General features: G+C 41.8%; 1 protein-coding gene across 3 annotated transcripts in view; it reads right to left on the bottom strand.

Moving 5' to 3' along the window:
- trio (trio Rho guanine nucleotide exchange factor) overlaps nt 1-21,976 on the bottom strand; it is a 254,652-nt gene that overhangs the window by 8,274 nt on the left and 224,402 nt on the right. For 2 of the 3 annotated variants that reach the window (XM_065431400.1, XM_065431403.1), the window contains exons 37-45: nt 18,749-18,884; nt 15,821-15,913; nt 11,775-11,942; nt 10,952-11,008; nt 10,124-10,245; nt 4,335-4,401; nt 4,130-4,242; nt 3,870-4,029; nt 93-185 (exon numbers count right to left, since the gene is read on the bottom strand). In XM_065431400.1, the coding sequence (XP_065287472.1) occupies nt 93-185; nt 3,870-4,029; nt 4,130-4,242; nt 4,335-4,401; nt 10,124-10,245; nt 10,952-11,008; nt 11,775-11,942; nt 15,821-15,913; nt 18,749-18,884 (1,009 nt within the window). The remainder of the gene's footprint in view (nt 1-92; nt 186-3,869; nt 4,030-4,129; nt 4,243-4,334; nt 4,402-10,123; nt 10,246-10,951; nt 11,009-11,774; nt 11,943-15,820; nt 15,914-18,748; nt 18,885-21,976) is intronic. The other variant, XM_065431401.1, reaches the window with a different exon arrangement.

Here is a 21,976-nt window from a genome sequence, read left to right as displayed (position 1 = left end):
GGGTATCCACTGCGCCAACTGAGATACAATTCTGCTTTTCACAGCAAATGATGTTTTATGGAAAGACCTGCCATTTACTTGTGCCTGCCTACCTTCAGAAGGAGTTGATACTTCATGATGCGCTGGACTGGTTTGATGAGCAAATCGGGCAGTTGCAACTTTTGCCCTAACTTCTGACGGATTTCCTGAAACCAAGGATTGATTACAGCAATGTTAGAAGAATGCAATTTAGTCAACAAGGACATAAGTGCTTGCACAACAAGATGCAACTAACTGAAGATACTTTCATGGCACATGTGTGACAGGTATTTACAGACTATTGTACACTTAAGGCAATAATAATAAATTGCAGTTGCAAAAACAGTAGAGAGTTTTAGAATAGGGGCCCCAATATTTTGCGGCCCCAAAGAGCTTTACGGGTGTTGGCGTTGGGGCACGCAGGATTGAAGAGCTTTAGAATAGGGCTTTGCGTTTGCGGATAGCGTCTTGCGCTGACAGCGCCACTACGGCGTCTAAGAAAAACGATTAAAAATAATTACATAAAATATACCATTTGATGATATGAATAGTAATTTTTACTTGCGTGTATTCACGTATAATTACAATTTAGAGGTTATTCTTCAAGCAGCAAACAATTAGTTGTGCTTAGTTTTGAGCAACAAAACCAACTTTACGTGCCTTCACCAGCCAAGCTTAGCCATGTTAGGCCTACGAGCCATAAAATCCACACACGAATTCGGAATCAGCGGCGTCTAATGAATCAATCTTCATAACACACGCTAGTTGAGAGAAAGCGATAACTGCAGTCACTTTTCCTAGCTTGCGAACTTCACGCGTTACCGCGAATCGAACCCAGTTTGGTGCTAGGTTAGAGCCGTCGCTTCGATGGGTGCCGCCATGTTTGTTGACGCAAAGCTTTTGGGAACGCTATTTGAGCTCCCACTAAATCGGTGAAATAGCGTTCCCAACGCAAAACCCAAACGCAGTTTGCGTCTCGCGCATGCGCAGTGGCTTCGACGCTATTTCTTTGGGGCCCCAAAACGTTTGGGGCCCCTATTCTAAAACTCTCTAGTGACCACTCATAACATGCATATAAAACATTCAGTGCTATTTTCAATCAAAAATTTTTCAGAAAGGTATCTTGTGAAGGGCAAAAAAGGAAAGGTTATAGCCAATTCAGTGGAATATAAATAAATGCACCCGCTTCATGTTATGGCTGACAGCAGAAGAAACTTATACATATCTATATAGTAAGACTATCTCGTAAAAAAATGCAAAATGGCACTTCAGCTTCAAGGCAACTACATAGCGCCACATTTATATATATATGAGGTCTGTTCCACATGTTTATGCAGAACATTGAAAGAGAAAGGTGAATTGACAAATGCTCGGACACATCAATGTGGTCACCTTCAAAATACTTCCCATTAGACAATACATTGCTTCAACCTCTTCAATTTCTGGAAACCCCCTGGACAGATGGTGTCTCTGAAGCATTTTAGTAGCAATGTTTTTCACTTGTCGTGACACCCCAGAGATGCCACCTCTGCAGCATCAGTTTGCATTTAGGAAACAAAAAAAGCCACAAGGTGCTAAAACCAGCAAGTAGGGAGGGTGTTTAAGCGCAATGACTGAATTAGGTGCCAAAAACTTGTGCACTGTATATCAATGCAGGGTGGTGGCACAGAATCCAGTGCCCCCCTTTCAACAAATTTAGTGACATGGGAAGCACATGTTGGGACGCTTCAAAACACCCACATAGAAAGCTGCATTGAAAGTTTGACCTTCAGTTCTAAATTCACAATGCACAATTCCACAGCAGTAAAAAAAAAACTTGATCAACAAGACTGATTTGTTTTGCTCTAACACACTTTTTTTTTTTTTACATTCACACATTCCTTTTATTTACTCCTTGCTCTGCGACTTCAGCTCAATATTGTACTTGTAAATCAAAGATTCATCACCAGTGATGACTCTGCAATGATTCATCTCTTTCATTTGAAATTTTCCAATCAATGCAGAATTGTTTTCATCAAAACTGTTGCTCGGGAGTAAGCAATTTTGGTACCACCTTGGCACAATTCTTTTTCATTTCCTAATTTTCGATCAGAGTCCTTTCCAACCGAGTGCTTCTGATAACAGTGATTCAGCAGTCGCTGAGCATGACAGGATATACACAATTGATTTTTACACTCTGACGTGAGGTGCACCTTGCATTGTCCTTGGAGACCTTCACAGCCTTCCCAAAGATGCTGAAACCACTTGAACACAGTTATTTCATTCAGGGCACCCTTTCCATAGGCCTGTCATGACATTTGATAAACTTCTAACCCATTGTTATGAAATGTGATAATCATCTTTTGTTCCACCTAATGATCAATCTACATTATATATATAAAAAAAAAACTGAAAACGGTTTGCACAAAAAATGCATAAATAAATTCTGGCTTGTTGTAAAGCACTCCAGCTCGTACTGAAGGTCAATAGGGCGCTCTCGAGCAGGAAGAGTATCAAAGCAGTGCCCCCACCACACCACCTCCCACTTCTTTGCTGACTCACGGCATAAAGTCTTGGGAGAGGCCCCACATACATATTTTTGTCTCCATTGCTTGGACACTGCCATCGTAAAAACATTACACTGCCAGTATGAACACATTCCTCCGTGGTCCATACAAATATTCAAGCATGCAAGATATTTCTGTGCCATTTACGTTGATAAATTCTGAAACTCTAGATTTAAGCAACGATGTCAACTGAACACTTGTGAAATGAAATGAAATGCCAAATGTATATATAAAACTTTCTTGCAATACCATTTTGTGTTTGGCAGTACATATAAACAGACTTTTGATCAGTTTATTACATATCCCATGCCTGTAATTCAGCAAACAGCACAGTTTCAAGCGTATGATCTATGATTTGTAGATATATATGTGTATTATTTGACTCCTTAATTTTTAACACAAATTTATTGAATGCATGTAAGGCCAAATATTTTTGTTTTGTTTACATTACTATTCCACCAATGCTTTATCACCTGCCAGTGGCTCCTTGTCCCTGCCAAGCAGTTTTGATAGCTACCTTTCCTAGGAGGCAACCAACATTTGTGTATGTTGGAAAATAAGATCAACAAATGAACAATTTGTGAACATGCACCACCTTAAACCTGTCATTAAGACACCAAAACAGCTTGTTTCTTAAGACACCAAAACAACGTTTCTTGCTAATATCACTGTGTAACAGATATAAATGCTGATAATAAATATTGGATATAGACAATGTACTTTCATGTCAAATGTGAATATAACAGCACCTTTATATTAAGCCACGTGCAGAAACTCTAGAACACCATTATGCAACCTGCATTTAGAAAAGTACAGTAGCAGTGGCAAAAAGCTATCACATATCCTAACGAGTGGAGGTATGCGACTCGGAACATAGTCATCTTGGAATAAAAGCACAAAAAAAAAGACGGAGCATAAAAGCAAGGGCAAAAGGATGCAAGAAAGACGCACTGGGTCTTGTTGTTCTTGGTTCTGGCATATCCATCAATTTTTCCCCCCTGCATTTGTTCCAAGACATCCCTGACTGCTCAATGTGCACGATAGTAGCAGGCTGCAGGAGAATTTGCTGTTGACCTAGTTGGTACTTGTTGCGAGACATAATTGCCGAGGAAAGGATGAACACAAATCACAGACAGAAAAGAAAAACAATTATGACCGTGCCATCGTGATTGTTCTTATTTTGTGTCTGTAGTTTGTGTACATTCTGTTAGCAGCAATTATGTCTCACAGGACCAGACTGGCAGCATAAAATTTTAGCAAGGACAAAAACAGCTTGCAGAATAAAAATAAGCAAGGAGTACTTACTTCAAAATAAGTATCGATGTATTCAGAAACTATATATTCAGACTTGGGTTTGTTCTGACAGTAAACGACATACATGTTGAGCCTCCTTTCATAGCGCCGAAACAGTAAACCCAGACGTTCTGGCTCTTCTAGGCATTTTTCTAACTCAGCTAAAAACAGGCTGGAAAGATGAAAGGAGAAAAAAGAAAGAGAGACATTAGGATTATTCAGACATGATACATTATGAGAACGCAAGATGCTGCTGCTGAACAAGTACTCACTCCCTGTGCCACTCATAGATAGCTTCTAGGTTTCCAAATATAATTTTGTCCTTTCCATTCTTCAAGTCCTCCGGCATGGGTACTTCGCCTGACTGCATCACAGCTATGTATCCCTGTAACAGCATGCACATGAAAGAGCATTCGTGCCTTTGTTTTCTGGAGCAGTTATAAAATAACAGCTTCATAAACAAGTAAGATGCCATACCTCTACAACGTAGCCAAGGTCTATCACGTACTGCTTCTCTGTGTCAACAAGCTCCTTCAACACGAAGCTGTAGATGAACCATTAAAAAAATATATTAGGCTCTTTCAAATGCAAATTAAATGTCAATGGCAAACACAGCAATAACAGTAAAATAATTATGTATATGTGAAAGATAATTCTAAGGGAGCTAATAGGTCACTGGTAGGCCATTAATAACGTCTGAAAGCACTGAATCATTATGCTGTATATTTAGCATGTAAATGCAAGACTAAATCAGCAAAAAGTTAGATAAATAGGGAGCTTTTCTGTTTAGTAGTAACAAAAACATTTCTGCTACCGATGAGCCTCGCACACCTAAACCCGAGACCACACGTATGCTTGCGGACGTGTGCTAGCTCGCGTCCGCGCGCCTAGCGCCTGCCGCACCTCGCGAGTAATGGTGGTTTGCATCCACAAAGATGCGTGACAGCGCGCGCTCACTGGGCTCACTCACAGACGCCTCGGCAGGCGCCGCTTCGTACTTTGTTACTGACAGCATTTCAAGATGCTTCGATATTTATAAACGTAATTGTTATATTTTTATATCTGTTAGATCAGTGCAAAAAGGAAGGAAGAGCCACATTCTTGCACGATATAAATCTGCTTCACTGAGAGTTGAACGCTCCGCGCCGTAGCTGCGTAGCCAGGCGCGCCGACGCAAGGCAATCCAAGCGGCGGATAATAGAGAGGAGCTGTTCCCCGAGAGCACGCCGCGTTTCGACGCGTACGAGCCATGCCGCACCGTGTGCGCATGCGTGGGCGCGTGAACGCGAGCTTGCGCGCGTCCGCAAGCGTACGTGTGGTCTGGGCTAAACACTTACAACAAAATACATCCATGTGTTATTACCATAATGAATCTTTTTTTCAGTGCTGGACAGTACACACGGTTTGTAGCAGTGTTTGACGATAAAATTCAACGGCATATAAGGACCCGTAAGGCCCAGACAGCAAAGAAGCAAAGCAATGTTATGCGTGACACCTTTAAAACTAAATGCTTCCTGCAACCATTGGCCCTTCTTTTTAATTCATCATAAATAAAACAAGCACAAGAAAAAAGAAAAAGGATTAGTAAGTGGACCTGTGCCAACAACCAAGAGACAATCAGTAGGACTGGAATGGCTAAAGGTTTGAACTGCACTAAACTTGGTGCCAGATGTCAGCAGAAAAGGAAATTCAAGGCCACTTAATTAGGCTTAAGCGGATCTAAAACACTTTTCTAAATAATCAAAGAATAGCCTCACTATTAGAGGACGTTATCTCATGAATCTCCAGTCACAAAAACTTTTCGATTTCTTCCAACTACTATATGTGGAGTTAGAGGTAGTTATCACACCAATGCACAGCTTTCTCTCTCCTTTCAGCTTCGCTAGCCGAATGGAAGCTAGACAGGGTGGATGGCAAGGGGTCAAGGACTCGCTCAAAACTTGGGCATTTTCTTTACGACACTACTTTCAGTTCAGGCATATGTGGCACTCCCTCGACGCAAGATGGATGCTTGTGCCACTGTTCTCTATTAGGTCGCCATGCCCCTGTCACCCACAGAGACCAATCGGAGCATGTGGTTGTCAGAGCGTGAAGGCGAGAGGGCTTATCATGGCACCCTGCATCTGCTGCAGTATCTACACTACGCAGAAGACGCAGCTATGTGCAAATGTTGAGCGTATAGCAGAATGTAAAACATCTGCTATGAGCGTGGCATGGCTGGAGTGCATACTTATGATCATACGCTCGTCTGGCCATGCTATGTGGTGCAGGCCACCTTTGTCTTGCACCAGCTTAACCGATGGGTAGTAGCCAAATTCAGATTGTGCATTTTGAAGTACTATAAATAGCTCAATACGAAGTGATATCTACCAAAGCATCTAGCCAAGAGTGAGCACAGCAGGCGCAAGGCATGCAGAAGCAAGCTAGCATGCGCAGGCAAGCGTGTCTGTGGTCAGTGGTCAGGAAGATGATGATATGCACTGGTGAGTACTGTCGTAATGGTCTTCATACTAGACAAGTGACCGACTCAGGTATGCAATGTTTGAAAGAGCACAGATGTAGTACGCCCTGTGCCACATCACATGAGTGGAAGAGAAAACGCAACATTAAGCAGACAACTGTCAATCGAGACCGAAAGAGCAAAGATTCAATATTTTATATTTTTATTTTTGAGAACATAGACGTGCATTTTTCATTTATTTAACTCAAAACTTCCGACATTAGTATTACTGAGAGTGTTCTCGAGATCATGAAATCTGCGAATAACTGTTCAGCCACTTGCTCCCGCCGTCTACGTAGCCACTGACGACATGACAAAGGAGAGAGCAAGCAATCTTACCGTTGTTGACACAGATTAATACCCTACTGCATTCAGTGCAATAATATTTGGCTCTTATGTTCACAGAAGCCTCATCTACAGATCAGAAACATTTTCTTACTATGTTCAAAAAGCGTTTCAGGGCTCCTTTAAGGGTTATCAAAGCCTTGAAAATGGCATTATGGTATTCAATGGTTTTCATGGTTGCTACACACCATGACTCGGTATACAAGGTTGGCAAAAAATGTCAAAGCACTATTAATCAAAATAAAATATGTGTTCACAAACGGCTCTACGGAATGTTGAGGAAAACTTGTCACCAAGCACACGCATAAAGCTGGGCCAGCAGAAACGAATTCTCACGTGAACCAAACAAAGTAACAAGGTGAGGCCACTTGGTCTTTGTTTGATGCAATAAAGAAAAATTTTACTTTCAACAGCACTTCTTTTTAATGCAAACTTCTCCAAGGGAACACTTCACACTTACTTCAGCTGCTACCTTTTTATCACCAAAAATGATGGGGTCTGAAGCCTTAGCTGTTCTGCACAAGATCTTTAGCTACTCACTGGTTTTTAATAAAGTGCACATGCCATAAAAGAAGTAATTTACACCTTTTAGTAAAGACAGATCCTGTACATATCTTTTTTAGTTCAAGCATAAAAAAAAAGAATATATATACCTGTGGCAGACAGTGCAATTTCATCATCCAGATGGATTACTTGAAGAGAAACATGATGTGCATGACAAACTACCCTAAATTCTACCCTAAATTCAATAAAGTGATTAATGCAGTTTAATTAGTTTTTCAATTATTTGCATTAGAAAACATGTTGCAACGGCACAACTGAAACAAGGCAGTAATAAAGTGAAGTTTATTAAGCGGAAATACTGATATTACCACTTGTTATAAAACATCAGTCTCCAAACTGCACTACAAAAATGGCATTGTAATTGATACCCGTTTCCCAGAGACCTCACTCGTACATTGCGGGACCCCCTTAAGTAGCTGTCTTAGTAATGGATTTGCCAGTGAATTTGGGTATACATAAAAACTGGTACTCATCTCTGGATAAGTGCTCAATCGATACAAGTTTCATTGCAACACATGCCTTAATGTGCACAATTTAAGAAGTTATCAAGTCAAACTTGGTTATTTACTTAAGTAACCATTGCAATTAGCCATGTGAGTAATGCATGTCTCTTCAGGTAATTCTCCTTGAGGGGCATAATTGTTCTATCTGCCATGAGTGACCATGTTAAAGTCTGTTCAATGTTAAGGAAAAAATAAACATAATGATTACACAATAGCTTCATTATGTAATTTCACACTGCTGCAAGCTCAAGTAGCATGACAGTGCAGAAGAAAAATTTGTGGTATGCAAAATCAGTGATGACGATGAGCCACAACAAACGGGAGCATATGTTAACTAAGCAGAAAACCCTAGCTGACAGTCATTCCTCGGCAGATATATCTCCTGACCCTCGCGCTGGCCACGCGTGATCTCAGCCACACACCCGCTTTTCTTCCTAGGCAATGGCCTGTCCCTAGCCAGCCGCTGTTCTCATCTTCTTCTATGTCGGTGCTGCTACAGATTCATTATTGTAATAACACTTGGATACATTTTTGTTGCAGGTGTCTGTGTGTGCACGTCTACCTATATACAAAACGTTCATTTTACTATTAATAAACAGTAAAGCTCCTTATTTTACAGCGCCGCTCTTTGGTGCTGATTCCTGCGTTTCACGTCGTGGATGAGCCTCGCCGTAACAAAGTTAATCAGTGCGCGCTGCTCCAGCTGCGCGCGCTCCTGCTGCCATCTCTCGCGTGCGGCGTGAGTCTTGCACTACCCTTGTCCTCTAAAGCCGATCACGTGTTCTCGCCTATCCTCTTGCTCCCTTCCTCCGCCCAGCACCGTTGCGGTGACTCTCGCCACTACCATCCACTCCGCCCTTGCCGTCCCTGCTCCTGCTGTCGCAGCACTGCTGCGGTGCTGGTGGCGTGGCTAAACAGCTCTCGGCCATGTCTCTCGCCTCCCCATTTGCAAGACGCATTCCTTAGTGGCATTTGGCGCCTCTGGTTGTCCTTCTCCTGCCTCCACTTTTGCCCTATGCCTCCCCTTACCTGGCGCAGTGCCGTTGCGGTGACTCGAAAGACAGTTATAGCTTTTCGTCCCTTTACTTGGACTTCCCACCCCAACCTTATGCGGTCACATTGAGGCCTGCCTGTGAGTGAATGAGTGTGCGAGCTCTACTCAATACCCCTATTCTCCTCCTCATCCCACCTCAGAAGAAACACTAAATAATAATTACTAATACCCCCTACCTCCCACCTCCCACCTCTGTGCGGCGGTGACCCACTATAATATGGCATGATGGCGTGTCGCCGGAGCGCCAGCTCGATAGCGGTGGATCGCAGTGTGTGCTGCCCAATCCGAAACGTAGAACCGCCTCTGTTCGGCTGTGCGTGTTCTATATGTGGTTGCCTGTTGCTGAAATAAGGCAGCAGCTGTGCTCAAAGATCGCATTACCAAGAAGCGTAATTGTCGGCCACTTTTTTTCTCACATTTAATCCTGTCTTAATCTTGCACTTGCATGGTAAGTATACTGAACATTAACTCACTTTTCTCAGACTTACTAATGAACTAACAATGATCTACTAAGATATTTTAGAATTATTTTTCACGTATACAGCATTATTTTACTATTGTCGCAGTGGTGCTAGGCTTCTGCCATTCATGGCATTGTGTCATGTGCACACAAATTTTGAATACATTTTAATGTTACAAATTTAGTACACTCGCTATGTTTAATTTCTTCTGCCAGTGACTTACTCAGCATTTGTGTGAACTTTTATGTTGCTATAACCCTTTTAGTGTTGGGATTTTTGGGAGGTGATGACACCCCGGTGTAGGTTTTTTTTTTTCTCGAATATTATAAAATGATAACGACAGTTTATTTTTGGTTACACAGATGGGAAAAAATGACATGGTTAATGAAAAATGCACTCTTCGTATCCAAGGGAGAGAGTGGAGAACATCGGAAACGTCAGTGACACCCCTGAAAGAATGAAAGTCCTGCCTCAACTAAGGCTAGTACGGCAGTAGTATACATACAATTTGGTGAAATTTAATTTGTAAAACCAATGATGTCATTTTTCATGCAGAAAGGAAAGGACATGCATAACCTAGAAAGGATACAAACCAGAATTTGGATTTCACTTATGTGCTATAAATACTTGTCATGGGGTATACTGTGTAATACATGCCAGTATCTGACATTTTTTCCATAGACTTAGAGCAAAAACCAATGTTTCTGTATTCCTGCAATAATAAATGTGTGTGCGCATGTAAGAGACCCCAAATGAAGTTTATGATATTGCCCTGCCTTTAATAAACCAATTAAATATTGCAAGTGCACAAACTCTGTGCACATGTGAGCTGTACATACCTGCGCTTTTGCAAGGACTTCTCCCTTTCTCTGCCATCAGGTACTGTTGTTTCAAGGCTTCCTTCGTGTGGATCTTCTTGTGAAGTTGTGGTCTCGGAGTCATCATCCTGAGTGATCAGTGCCTGTACCAAAAGCAACACATGTACTCAACACCCACTGTTGCAGGGAAAAAAAAAAGTAAACTTTCATGGCATGCTCTGTTGTGAATGTTTGACAGCCAGTGTTGGAAAGCACCTGCTTCTATGCAGAAATATTTTACATTCCACATTGCCTACTATACCGTAACATCATAACATCATAACTTTTTGAGCAGCAGCGGTCTTTTGCTGAATTTCCTTTTCTTTCAACTGTGTCACGAATTTCAAGAAGTGCCCATGCTTAAACGTTTTTTCAGTTCGAACGTCAAGTAATAGAAGTTAATTTTTTGTGAAAACAGTATTCTTTTTTCCCCTTGATATACCTCAGGGCGGCCCAAGTGCTATTTGTGAAAAGAAATGGGGGACTTGCACAGAATTTATTTGCAATTTATCTGCTCATGAGGTATTTACACACCCAGGTACACAACGTAAGCTTGACAGCACCGGTGTGTGTGCTTGAATGTGACGAAGGAGTATGCAGATGTTCACCACAAAAAAGGATACAATCACAGCTTCACATATGGTCTCTTCAAAATCGTGCAAGATTTTATGCCACATGTTACAACGAGAAAGTGAGAAACTCCTGTCACAAACAAATATTCGAGGTTAAAATTACCACTGTGTAGTTGATTGTCTGAAATAAACAACTTGGTATTGATATTGTGTTAGGTATGCTGTAAGAAAAAATTACCTGCTTCTCTTTTGCTGCATCCTCAACTTCTCCAGCCAATGCCTTTTCTTCAGGTTCCTGAAAACATATATATATATACTTAACGTTGTACCAGTGGACAAAATAAAAATTGGTTGCAATGCACTTGAGTTGAATTCTGGGGTTGTATGTGCCAAAACCACAATTCGATTATGAAGCACGCCATAGTGGGGTACTCCAGATTAATTTTGACCACCAGGGGATTTTTAATGTGCTTCAATGCACAGGACATGGGCATTTTTGCATTTCATCCCCATCGAAACGTGGCTGCCGCGGCAGGGATTTCATGCCGCAGCCAAGCTTTGATCCTGCGACCTTATGCTTAGCAGCACAACACCACAGCCGCCAAGCCACTGCGGTGGTTTGTAGCGCATTTGGCAGACACTCCCAACTTGTGCATGGCAACTTACTGGTATCATCAAAATAAAAGTATATAAATATATTCTGCTATGCACTGAACAGTATAACATTAGGATATACAACAAATACAGTGTGGATTGAGAATCGAGTGGAAGCAAATAATATCCTAGTCAAGAGTAATGAAGTAGAGCTTAGCAGGCCATATTATCCACAGACTACATAACCAGAGGTCTGTGTAAGTTACAGAATGGTTGCTAAACAAAGGAAAATGCAATGAAGAGTGGCAGCAAATCAGACGGGGCGGCTAGACCAGGACATCTGTGGGCATATAATGGGTCCATTTCCTGCAGTACAAGTTTATTCTATATTGCTGTGCCTCCATCCTGCAGTGGACTTAATTAGGGTGATGATGATGACACCATATGGCTTAAGGAAGCGCACTTACTGCAGGATCAATAGTGAAGTCTGGAGTTTGCTGAGGCTTAAAAAGATGATCCTGAATTTCCATTGGAGGTGGCAGCTCACACACTTCTTCCTCCTCAGCTGTTGCACCAGGATCAGCATCCACAGATGACGACTTCGTACTAGCACAGAGCTTTTGCTGTGCTGGCTGCTGAAAGAACAAATCTCATCTAAATCACAGTGTCTCTTGTGTTGGCGATCATGGACTTCACAGATTAGAAAGATAGCCCAAGTTTCTTACACAGGAAAGAGATATAAAGCTGTACACCAGTAATTATAATGACATGTCATGCTATGCCAACAGCAAGCAACAGACAAAAATTTGGCTTAATGCATGTGAAAGGTGCTAAGCAAACATGACAATACAAAGTGTGGTCCAAGTCAGTGGCTCTTAAATGTTTTAGACTCCAAGAATCCCTCCACAGACTCAGACTGTCACAGACTGAGAATGTATTTGGGTAGGTTCCTGAATAACCTGTGCATGGATCAAGGGATTCACAATAATTAAAATTTGAGAACGTCAATCACTCAGCAGGAGTGATGCACCTGAAAGTTCCTAATTCAATTATATTTCGCTACACAATGCGTAGTCTGGCTCCATCAAATTTCACCAACGGAAGAGTGGTGGCACCCACTGCTGCAGCAGGTGCCACAACAAATACTAAGCCAAGTGAGGATACCTTTATGAAAATGAAAAACTCTCAACACAGACCTACTGTGGTAAAGATTAAATTATGGGTTTTTACGAGCCAAAACCACTTTCTGATTATGAGGCACGCCGCCGTTGGGGACCCCAGAAATTCGGACCACCTGGGGTTCTTTAACGTGCACCTAAATCTAAGTACACGGCTGTTTTCGCATTGCAGTAAAGATGTGTTTTCTCTAAGAAAAAAAAAAAAGAAAAGAAAAAGAAGAGCACAAAACATGTGAACATGCTGAGTACACTGAAGTTCCCCTGCAACACCTGCTTCATGCACAAAAGGATCACCAGCAACAGTAAATACAGAGCCATATGAAGAGCACTTATAGCACTGCAGGTTCTTCAAAGCTGTAGAGAATACCTATGTTCCGCAATAGGTTTTGAACCAACATGCACTGAAATGTGCAACTACAACATTAACACCTGCCACCAACTTTTAAGGAACACATAAATATTAAAGTTGTTAATGCAAAACGTTTTGTAAACATACTATATCCTGGAGATATATATTCACTGAAAAGGTTAGTTCTACGGCAGACTCTCCTAAGGTAACCTCTGTTAAATCTGCACTTTGGGGGGTTTTTCTTTGAATTCCGTAGATTCAGCATGTTTCTGTTTGACTAGCAGTAATTGCTCTTAACAAAAGTGATAGTAGATGTCCCTCAGCAAGAGTCTGACACATGTGAACAAGGGCCGTAGACAATGAGCATGTTATAATATTCGGTAATATGTTCTGAATCAGGTGACCGTGGTTTCCTTCAAAGTACTGTTTCTATTAGAGTAAAACAATCAAGCAAAGTAAAATTGTGCTGCCTAAAATATTTACCACATCATGCAAAATAAAGCATATTCATACTTGGCATAAATGCACTTTTATTGTGTTGCTTTTGTTACATGCCTACAGAGCTCAGGAATTGAATAGTTATGACTGATGGGCTATTCACTGATGAAATTACTGATGATGTTAGGTTGCTCTTACACCCCCCCCCCCTTCTTATTTAACTAAAAGTAACTCGATGAGATGACAACTGAAACTTCTACATTCACAGATTTTTCACAAAATAAGGACTATGCACTCGAGGTACTGAACTACAATTCCTTCCATTAGCCACTAAGCAACATCAACAATATATAATATAGAAACCTGCAGGCAATACCCACTGCTTTCCAAGCATACAACTTCGGAATTTATGAATGGTTTGGCGCTATTAATGTATTGCTGGAAAATGTTATTTGTTACTTCGAGAAGAAAGGCAAATGTTGATACAAAACGTGCCTTCACCAGCTGCAAATAAATATTCACGCATTCAAGTAGCCCCCATACTGAACACAAATGAGAACAGCCATGATAGGAGGCTATGGACGCGTACAGGATGCAATTGCCTTCACCGACACGGCGATTGTTCTCTTGACAAGAACTGCTTTTCACTCTGACCTTAAACTAATCTTTGAACAGCTGGACTCATTCCAAACAGATGTGCACACAAGGCCAGGAAAAAAAAAAGGGGGAGAAAAATTATTGCTGCCAAAACAAAGTGCTGCACTTGAGGAGTTACTTAGCAGTCGATGAATAGTCAGAACCACTTTACTTTTACAGGTCTGAAATTAATAACAGTTATTAAAAAATGGAACAGCTGACTTCTCCATGAAGAAAATTGAAACAAACAAGGGAAGCATTTATTTCATAGACATCAGAAAAAAGAAAGAAATGAATTATGGTGCACCTAACCAAGATCCCAAGGCAATTAAACATTAAACTTTTGATTTCAATAATGTGCCCCTATACAGCACGCTTGGCACCTCAACCAGGAAACATACTTAGATTAATAATGCTTAAGGTCAGGCAGAAAGTTGTTCCTATTGATGTGCCAAACGTGCAGTTTATGCTGACCACAAAGAAAAAGAAAGAAGGGCAACTGAGATGAAGACCCCCAACTTAGGTAAATTTTATTACTAAAAAAGGGCGAAGGGGAGGGGAAAAAAAATCTGCACAAAGACCTACAGACCACAAAATGATCCGCTATTATAGTTTATATGTAAATAAAAACACTTCTCAAATGTTTTGATTCTGCACTTTTGTTAAATGCAGCCAACACCTGCTCAATTAGGTAAGAAAGTAAGAAATTCAGTACGTTTAATGAAATAACCTAACTACTGATCGTGCTACTACAATTGGCATCATTTAAATTTGTAGTGCTTACAGAAGATCAACTAAAAGGTTCATATTATTAAAAAAATGCTGTGCCATCTGTGAACAAAATGAACATAAAGTATTACAATAAAGTTAGTTTTAGTGGATGTAGGAATAAAAGAACTGTGGTTATTGCAAAGCATTTCGAGCATTGTCAAGTGTCAACACACAAAGAGTCAGCTTCCACCCAAGCCCCAGTGTGCACCAGTTTAACAGCATGTCCTGGCTGAAAAGTTAAGACTAAGTTAAGGCTATGCCTTGAGCTGTCGAGTACTGCTTCCAGTTCATGCCTTGTAGCAGGAAAGGATTTATGTTGATTTCATTTTCAATACGGTGAAGCCGAACAAGATTGATAGAATACTTGCATCAGGACATTTATTTTATACAGGCATTTCTAGGAAACAGGGAAAATGCAGTTAACACGTCTTGCCTGTCCTGCTACTGCTCCTTTGTCACTCTCTCAGGTACTTTTGTCAGACGCCAAGGTTGAAAGATTACCATAAGCACACCGCAGGAAGAAGAAAAAGAAAGAAAGAAGCAGGAGGCAGGACACAGCAATCTACGGTACCCCAGCTGAGAGGAGCTGATCAGTTGAAGAGGGAGTGAAGAAAATAAACATAGTGCTCATTATGTACCCCAATTCATATTGCACTCCTAACGGTTTGTTTTTCAGGAGAAAAGTGTTTGGGTGCCCCTTCAACAGAGACTGTATTATGTAACAATTTTTCTTTTAATCCTATTGTTACCACACATCAAGCTATGTTGCTGACCCTGGCACAGAAGCAAGTCAGCCAACGATGGACGGTGGAAAGAATGAAGAAAACAATCACCACAAAACACAGCGCCAACAATGAAGTGGAAATGTCCCTGTATAGACTCTCCATTCCATTTAGATGGAATGAACAGTGTGCCACGATACAATGCTCCCCTAACTCACTATAGCAAAGTTTTTTAAAACATTAGGCGTAGCTAATTTTGAAATATGTGCATGTTTGCCCATGCAGTAGCTTCAGAGAAGTTTATATTTGCGGGGTTAAGCAGTTTTGTTAACTAGGTTCCTTTGTTTGGCATCTGCTACGTTTAGAATGAGGTCTTCTTTAACAGCACAAATTCATATGTAACTCAACAACACACGTACCTCAGCTTTGTTAACCTCAGTACTGTCACTTGGTTTTGATGGAGGCCCTGGAGAAGATGACTTGTTGCCCATGTCTTCCTTGTAGCTTAACAACTGGAATTTGATTTATGCCAAACAAACAGAAAGCGTATGACTTTACAGTCATCAAATGCAAAAAGCAGAAATGGAACCTTTTACTGGTCATTTCAGAACCCTCGGAAAGCGCTAGAAAGGCAATGTATGATAGTAACTAGGTTTTATTGCATGAATAGGTCGGCTCAAATAGCAATAATGAAGCCCTATTATCTTTATTTGAGACCATTAATTTATTCTCGCATTGCAGCTTGTATGCTTTATTGCAGTACATTTGGAGCGCCGACAGAGCTCTCTAAAACAACCAGTAAAAGGTGCGATTACTCACAAGCTAGTTACCCCCCCCATAGCCTGTGCTGCAAATAAAACACTCGAGATTACATTTTTTGTTATGCTGCATCTGTCAGTTTCAATTACACATTAGTATGACCTGTGAGGCGGCTCTCAAATAAGTACACCACAAATGTTACATATTTGAGCAAAATCATGTGACAAGCGTGCTTATATTTGCACCAAACTTTGTCAAAAGTGTCTCATGTGTACAGAGAATAGCACAGCATACACAGAATAAACATTGGTTACCTGATCTTTCCTGAAAACCAAAACTTCCAGTTACTGAAATATGATACACATATGGTGAATTTGTACAAGCTATTTGAACACATAGTTAATGCAACTCAAGGTACCGCTTCTTTCTGTGACAACTGTCCCAGATTATTTAGGTATGATGGCATGTTAACGCAATTTATTTCAAAAACGTAGATTTTGTTTCCTGTCTAATCAGACATGCAATTCATTGGAGGACATTTCACACAAAAAAGTGTTCCTGCGCTGTCTCACTGAAAAGGTGTGTTGAAACATGTAACTCCACCCAAGATCGGTGAAAGCAAAACTGAGGGTACTGGTTCGATATGTAACATAAAAGTACTCAAATTTTGTAGTGCTGTCTTCTTTCTTTAAGCTAACATTAGGTTCAGCACTTGTAGCTTGTTTCCATCTGCGATAGTCTCATGGGGACGCATCCAGTTTGAAACATTTTCTTTACACAGTCTGAGCTTTTTGTGAACTAAAGAAGCTAAAGAACAATAAGTTGCCTTTCTTTCTTGTGATGATACACTTCCGTTTTCTCAATTAAAATAGTAGCTACCATATGGCAAAGTTCAGAGAGCAAAGATGAGGGAAACAAATGTTTGGCAGCAATCAATACACAAAAGTAACAGTGTGCAAAGGACCTGGTGACAGGTGCGCTTTAGGAAGTACATTGAAACTTGGTAATTAATGTGGACGGTGGCTGCAGTATTCTGGAATCAAGCTCCGCACTGGAAGCAAACAATAATAGATCTTGGCATTCTGTCAAACGTTTTCTTGGCTGGAATGAGAGCTTCAATAAAGTATGGATTGGCAAAGGGAAACCAAAGACACCTATATAAGCCTTCAGACTCTCAAGTTTGGTGTATCTGATGCTCTGTGTCTGTTGCAATGTCAAAAGAGGTACACTTTATAATATGAAACGAATTAGAATAGAACCTGGCCTTCACACAATAAAAACTTGTCTCACAATTCACTGGCTGCTCAATGTGAAGGCCTCCCGTTAAGGTATCGATGCTGCAATCCAAGCTAGAAAAATAAATATGAGGTGCCCCATGGGGAAATTCAGACAAAAACAAGAATCTGGAGAAGACCACCTACAAATTTGGAGAACTTTATCTCTGCTGAATGTATCTTACGAGCACTTGGGGATTTTGGGAGCACATTACGCTTGATAAATTCTTCGTATCTCGTTAGTTTTGGTTCCTTGCACATATCAATATCTCTCCTATGCGACTGCCAAAAATTGTTCCGTTATGGCAAGTTAAATTGAAGTTACGAGTGCTGGTGGGAACCCATATTTGTTAACAATTTTTTAAATAATAATTAAACATTTTACACATTAAATAACACTTAAATTTGCCTTGAAAACTGTGTTTATAAGATAAATAATAATTTATATTTTTACACTTTTCCAAAAAAATATTTCGCTGAAAATGGCGTCATACCTTAAAGGGCCCCTAACCAAGTCTGGCCATTTTGAACTGACAAGAGCAGTGCATACAATGCGTGCTAACGATCGTGCCTGCGAAGTGTTACACTGCTATGCGCTGCAAAAAGAGCTCAAAACTTCAAACCAAACACTGTGTGTCCTTTCACTCGCGGGCGTCGCGCTCCCAGCCAGAGAGAAGATGCCAATCGCACAAGTGCACCTACATAAATTGCAGTGCTGTAATGTCACTCACAGTGACACATGACTTCGAGCATTATTCAAGGCAACAAAAGTTATTTGTTTGATCTGCTGCTTCAATAGATAAACTAAGGTTTAGAGAAATAATAAAACCTACAAACTGAATGTCTGCGTGTCTTTGTTTTACTTTGTACTGTGGCAAGAGAGATATACTTCTGTTTTATTTGCTTGTGCCCATGTCTTCCAGTCGCACGTGCAGAGAATGAAACTACGTCATTTTCTACTGCATCCCAGCGTGCAATCATGCTTTGTGATCTGCTTGCGTCTGCCTCAGTGTTCGTGAAGCACCGACTTATAGTGCTAGTCAGTATAAGTCAGTGCTACACTGACTTATACTTATACAGGGGGGGGGGGGAGGCACATGGCTGGTGTGCCTCCCCCTGGCTACACCCACGTCTGAAGCCAAGGTGGAGCGTTGAAGGGAGGGATATTCTAGAATACAGGAGGTAGCTGACCTGATGAAATTTCATCTTTCAAATGGACACTAATGAGAAGCATTAACGCAATTGCTCATGAGGTGCCATGAGCGCATACAAGCCATGTGTATGTGAAACCTGCAGAAGTAGCGGAGTGCTTGCCTTTGAAGACTGTGCCACAGCAGCAGGAGGTGCCAGCTTTTTCGAAGGTGGTGTGGGATTGCCTTTTGCAGAAGCAGGATCTGCCTTATCCAGGCGCCCATGGCTCAGCTTCCGCACTGGATTGGTCAGCCACTTTCTGGTGAGAGGCAAAGAGAAAGAATGCAGTGAGCACACTGGGCTCACAAAGCACACAACCATCATGTTACAGCATCATGCGTGCACAAGAGCTCACAAGGGTGATGTAATACCCTACAGCATGTCTACGAAGGAGCGAGCTGGAGGAACAGAATGTTGCCCATGGCCAGGATTTTGGGACAAGTAAACGTTGCACCATCCTTCAGTGGCAACACACACAGTAACTGAATGCGGAAAAGACGAAAATAATTATACCTCATGATCAAAATTAGTCATCGAAAATGGCTAGAGGTAATGCCTGATACAGACTCACTGGGACATTCTGGTGAAATTCTAGCAGCGTGCTGCAAAGCACACAGGTTCCTAAGACCTTTGAATATTTTGCAACAGTGCCTATGGGAGAGTCACATAGGGTGTGTTATAAAATATTCAAATGTTATGGGAACCTGCTTTGCAGCACACTACTGGAATTTTCCAAGAATGTCCCAGTGGGTCGCTAGTATGGATAAGTGCAAGTCATTTTCAATAACTAATTTAGTTAGTGCGATATAACATTTTTCAGCCTTTCCCCATTCAGTTACGACGGGGCGCGAGGCCGCTGCCGAAAGATGGTGCGCCATGTACATGTCCAGAAATCCTGGGGATGTCAGTGACAGCAGACAGCTCTGACACACAATAGTGGGAGCAAAGGACTGTTTCTGGCTTTATTGCAGACGTATCCTCCGCATTTGTCAACTCATTATGCTGGTGTACCATATTCAATTCTACTATTATAAACCCTTATTACCGGCCTAGATTGCACACTATAAATAAAATGGCATTTCCACCGCCACTAGCCATTTCTTGCCTCAAGACTTGCCATATTGTCTTCATGGCAGTTAAGATTCTTGGTCACAATACTTTACTTAGATTTAGGTGCATGCTAAGAACGCCACACAGTTCAAATTAATCGGGAGGCCCACCCTATAGTGTGCCTCACAACCCACTGGGCAGTTTGAGGATGCTAAGCACCCCATATTTTTTTAAGGTCTGCTGAATATGCTGTACATGTACGCTGCACAAATATGCATGTACACTTGTGAGCAAAAGTCTGGGGACCAAAGGTGTTGGGATTTTTTTTTTCGCAGCCTGGGCATTTCGGCTGAAATCAAGAGTGCACTATGTGTGCTTGTTTGACCAATACAATCTATTAAACCAATTCCAGGTAACGGAGCTGCGCTTGAATATATTTCAATTTTTTGCTAATGTCATGGTCTTCAAACTTTTACTCACCAGTGTACATACTTGAGTAAGGCTGCTTCCTGGTTAGTGGATTGACAGCTTTGCCATTCTCACATGGATCTTGCACTAAAAGCTGATCAGCAACAGTGTTTTGTGTTGACAAATGAGAAGCACCAAAAAATTATGCACCACTTGTAGTAATGATGTTTTGTTAACTCTGCTTTACTGTAGCTTCTCTCCTATTAGGTTTTCTTAATCCTTGCTTTTAAGTCTGTTTTGCGGTAGCGGAACAATTTTAACGCGATAGCGTTAAGGAGCTCGTGTCGCAGAAAAGCCGGTGTCGTCGGCGTCGGGTGTCGGCGTCGGCGGCGTTGACCGTGAGCGATAAATCACGGCAGGCGTTTCATAAATAAAAAGCAACTTCCAAGATTGGCCCGGTGGGAATCGAACCCAGGTCTCCGGAGTGTGAGACGGAGACGCTACCACTCAGCCACGAGTTCGATGCTTCCAAGCGGTGCAAACGCGCCTCTAGTGAATGCGGTGTTGCCTTCGAAACGAGCCGTGGAAAGTTATACTGCGGTGTATATCGGTAATTATGAACATGTAACGTACAGAAGTCACAATTACACGAGTTGCGAAGTGCGTTTCCGCTGCATTTCTTCTGCGCTTTCCGCACACGCAGAGCCATCTTGCGGCAAACACAGAAGACCCCCTCCTCTCAATGTACGGCGCTGCCCCGACAGGAGGCGCGCCGCGCGCGCATTGGGACCGCTGCCAGGCGCGTCGCGGGACTCCCTCTCCCCTGACGACGCTTCGCCGTGCTTCCGGTTTAGATTACTATCTATCTCTCTGCCCGTGCCGATCACGACGTTTGGCTGGCGTAGATCGTTTCCCCTCCGAGACACCGAGTTCTTTGGTTCGTTTCGTTCGCTCAGGCGCACGTTTCGTTGCCGCGCCAAACGCTGCGTTGCTCGACGCTCACCGCGTGATAGGTGGGCGTCCGATGCGGGGCGCATCGTAAGTGATTGCTGTGCCGTAGCGCATTGTCTTATACCCCTTGGCGGGTCGACGGGAACGCTGTCGCGTCCCACTCTTGAAGGCGAAGCTTAAGCGTCCTCCAATGTTTGTGATAATTTTTCATCGAAGGTCAATTCACAGGAAAAATATGACAGCCAGAAAGCACCAAAAGTTTAGTAGACACTCGCTTGGGCTTAAAATAGTGTTTTTTGGCCTCCACTAATGTCCAGCCCCATTCACTGAAACTCACCGAGACTCACAGTCACGCATGAGAAATGAGTGAACTCATTAGCAAGTATGCTGACCAATGAGTGGTTTACATATGCAATGTAAGAATCTTCAAAGCTCAAAGTTTTGACCAGGGCCACAATGCAAATGAGCGAGAAGCTTGGATTTTCTGTAAGCTGCTACAAAAATACAAAGCATGAATGTTCTAATTCAAATGAAATTTAATTATGGGGCTCTAAATGCCAAAACTGTGGTATGATTATGTGGCAGACCGTAATGGAAGACTCTGGATTAATCTCGACCACCTGGGGTTACTTAATGTGCACTTATGTTAAGTACATGAGTGTTTTTGGATTTCACTCTCACAGAAATGTGGCCACCACGATCGAGAAACAACCTAGCGATGACATGCGTAGCAGCACAACGCCATAGCGACAAAGCCATTGCAGTGAATCATGAACGTTCTAAGCAGGCACATTCACAAGTGATTAGGCAGAATATAGATAATGCAATGACACCGAACCAAAAAAATGTTACTAAAGCGAAAACAAGACAATGTGTGGCTTCAAAGTCATTGGCAATAAATTAAAAAACCAACAACAAACCAAGCGCAAGCAACAGTAATTC

This window comes from Dermacentor albipictus, chromosome 1 (assembly GCF_038994185.2).
Source record: "Dermacentor albipictus isolate Rhodes 1998 colony chromosome 1, USDA_Dalb.pri_finalv2, whole genome shotgun sequence".
Taxonomy (NCBI): Eukaryota; Metazoa; Arthropoda; class Arachnida; order Ixodida; family Ixodidae; genus Dermacentor; species Dermacentor albipictus.
Note: the sequence above shows the minus strand (reverse complement) of the source record. Positions and strands in the feature narration are given on the sequence as shown.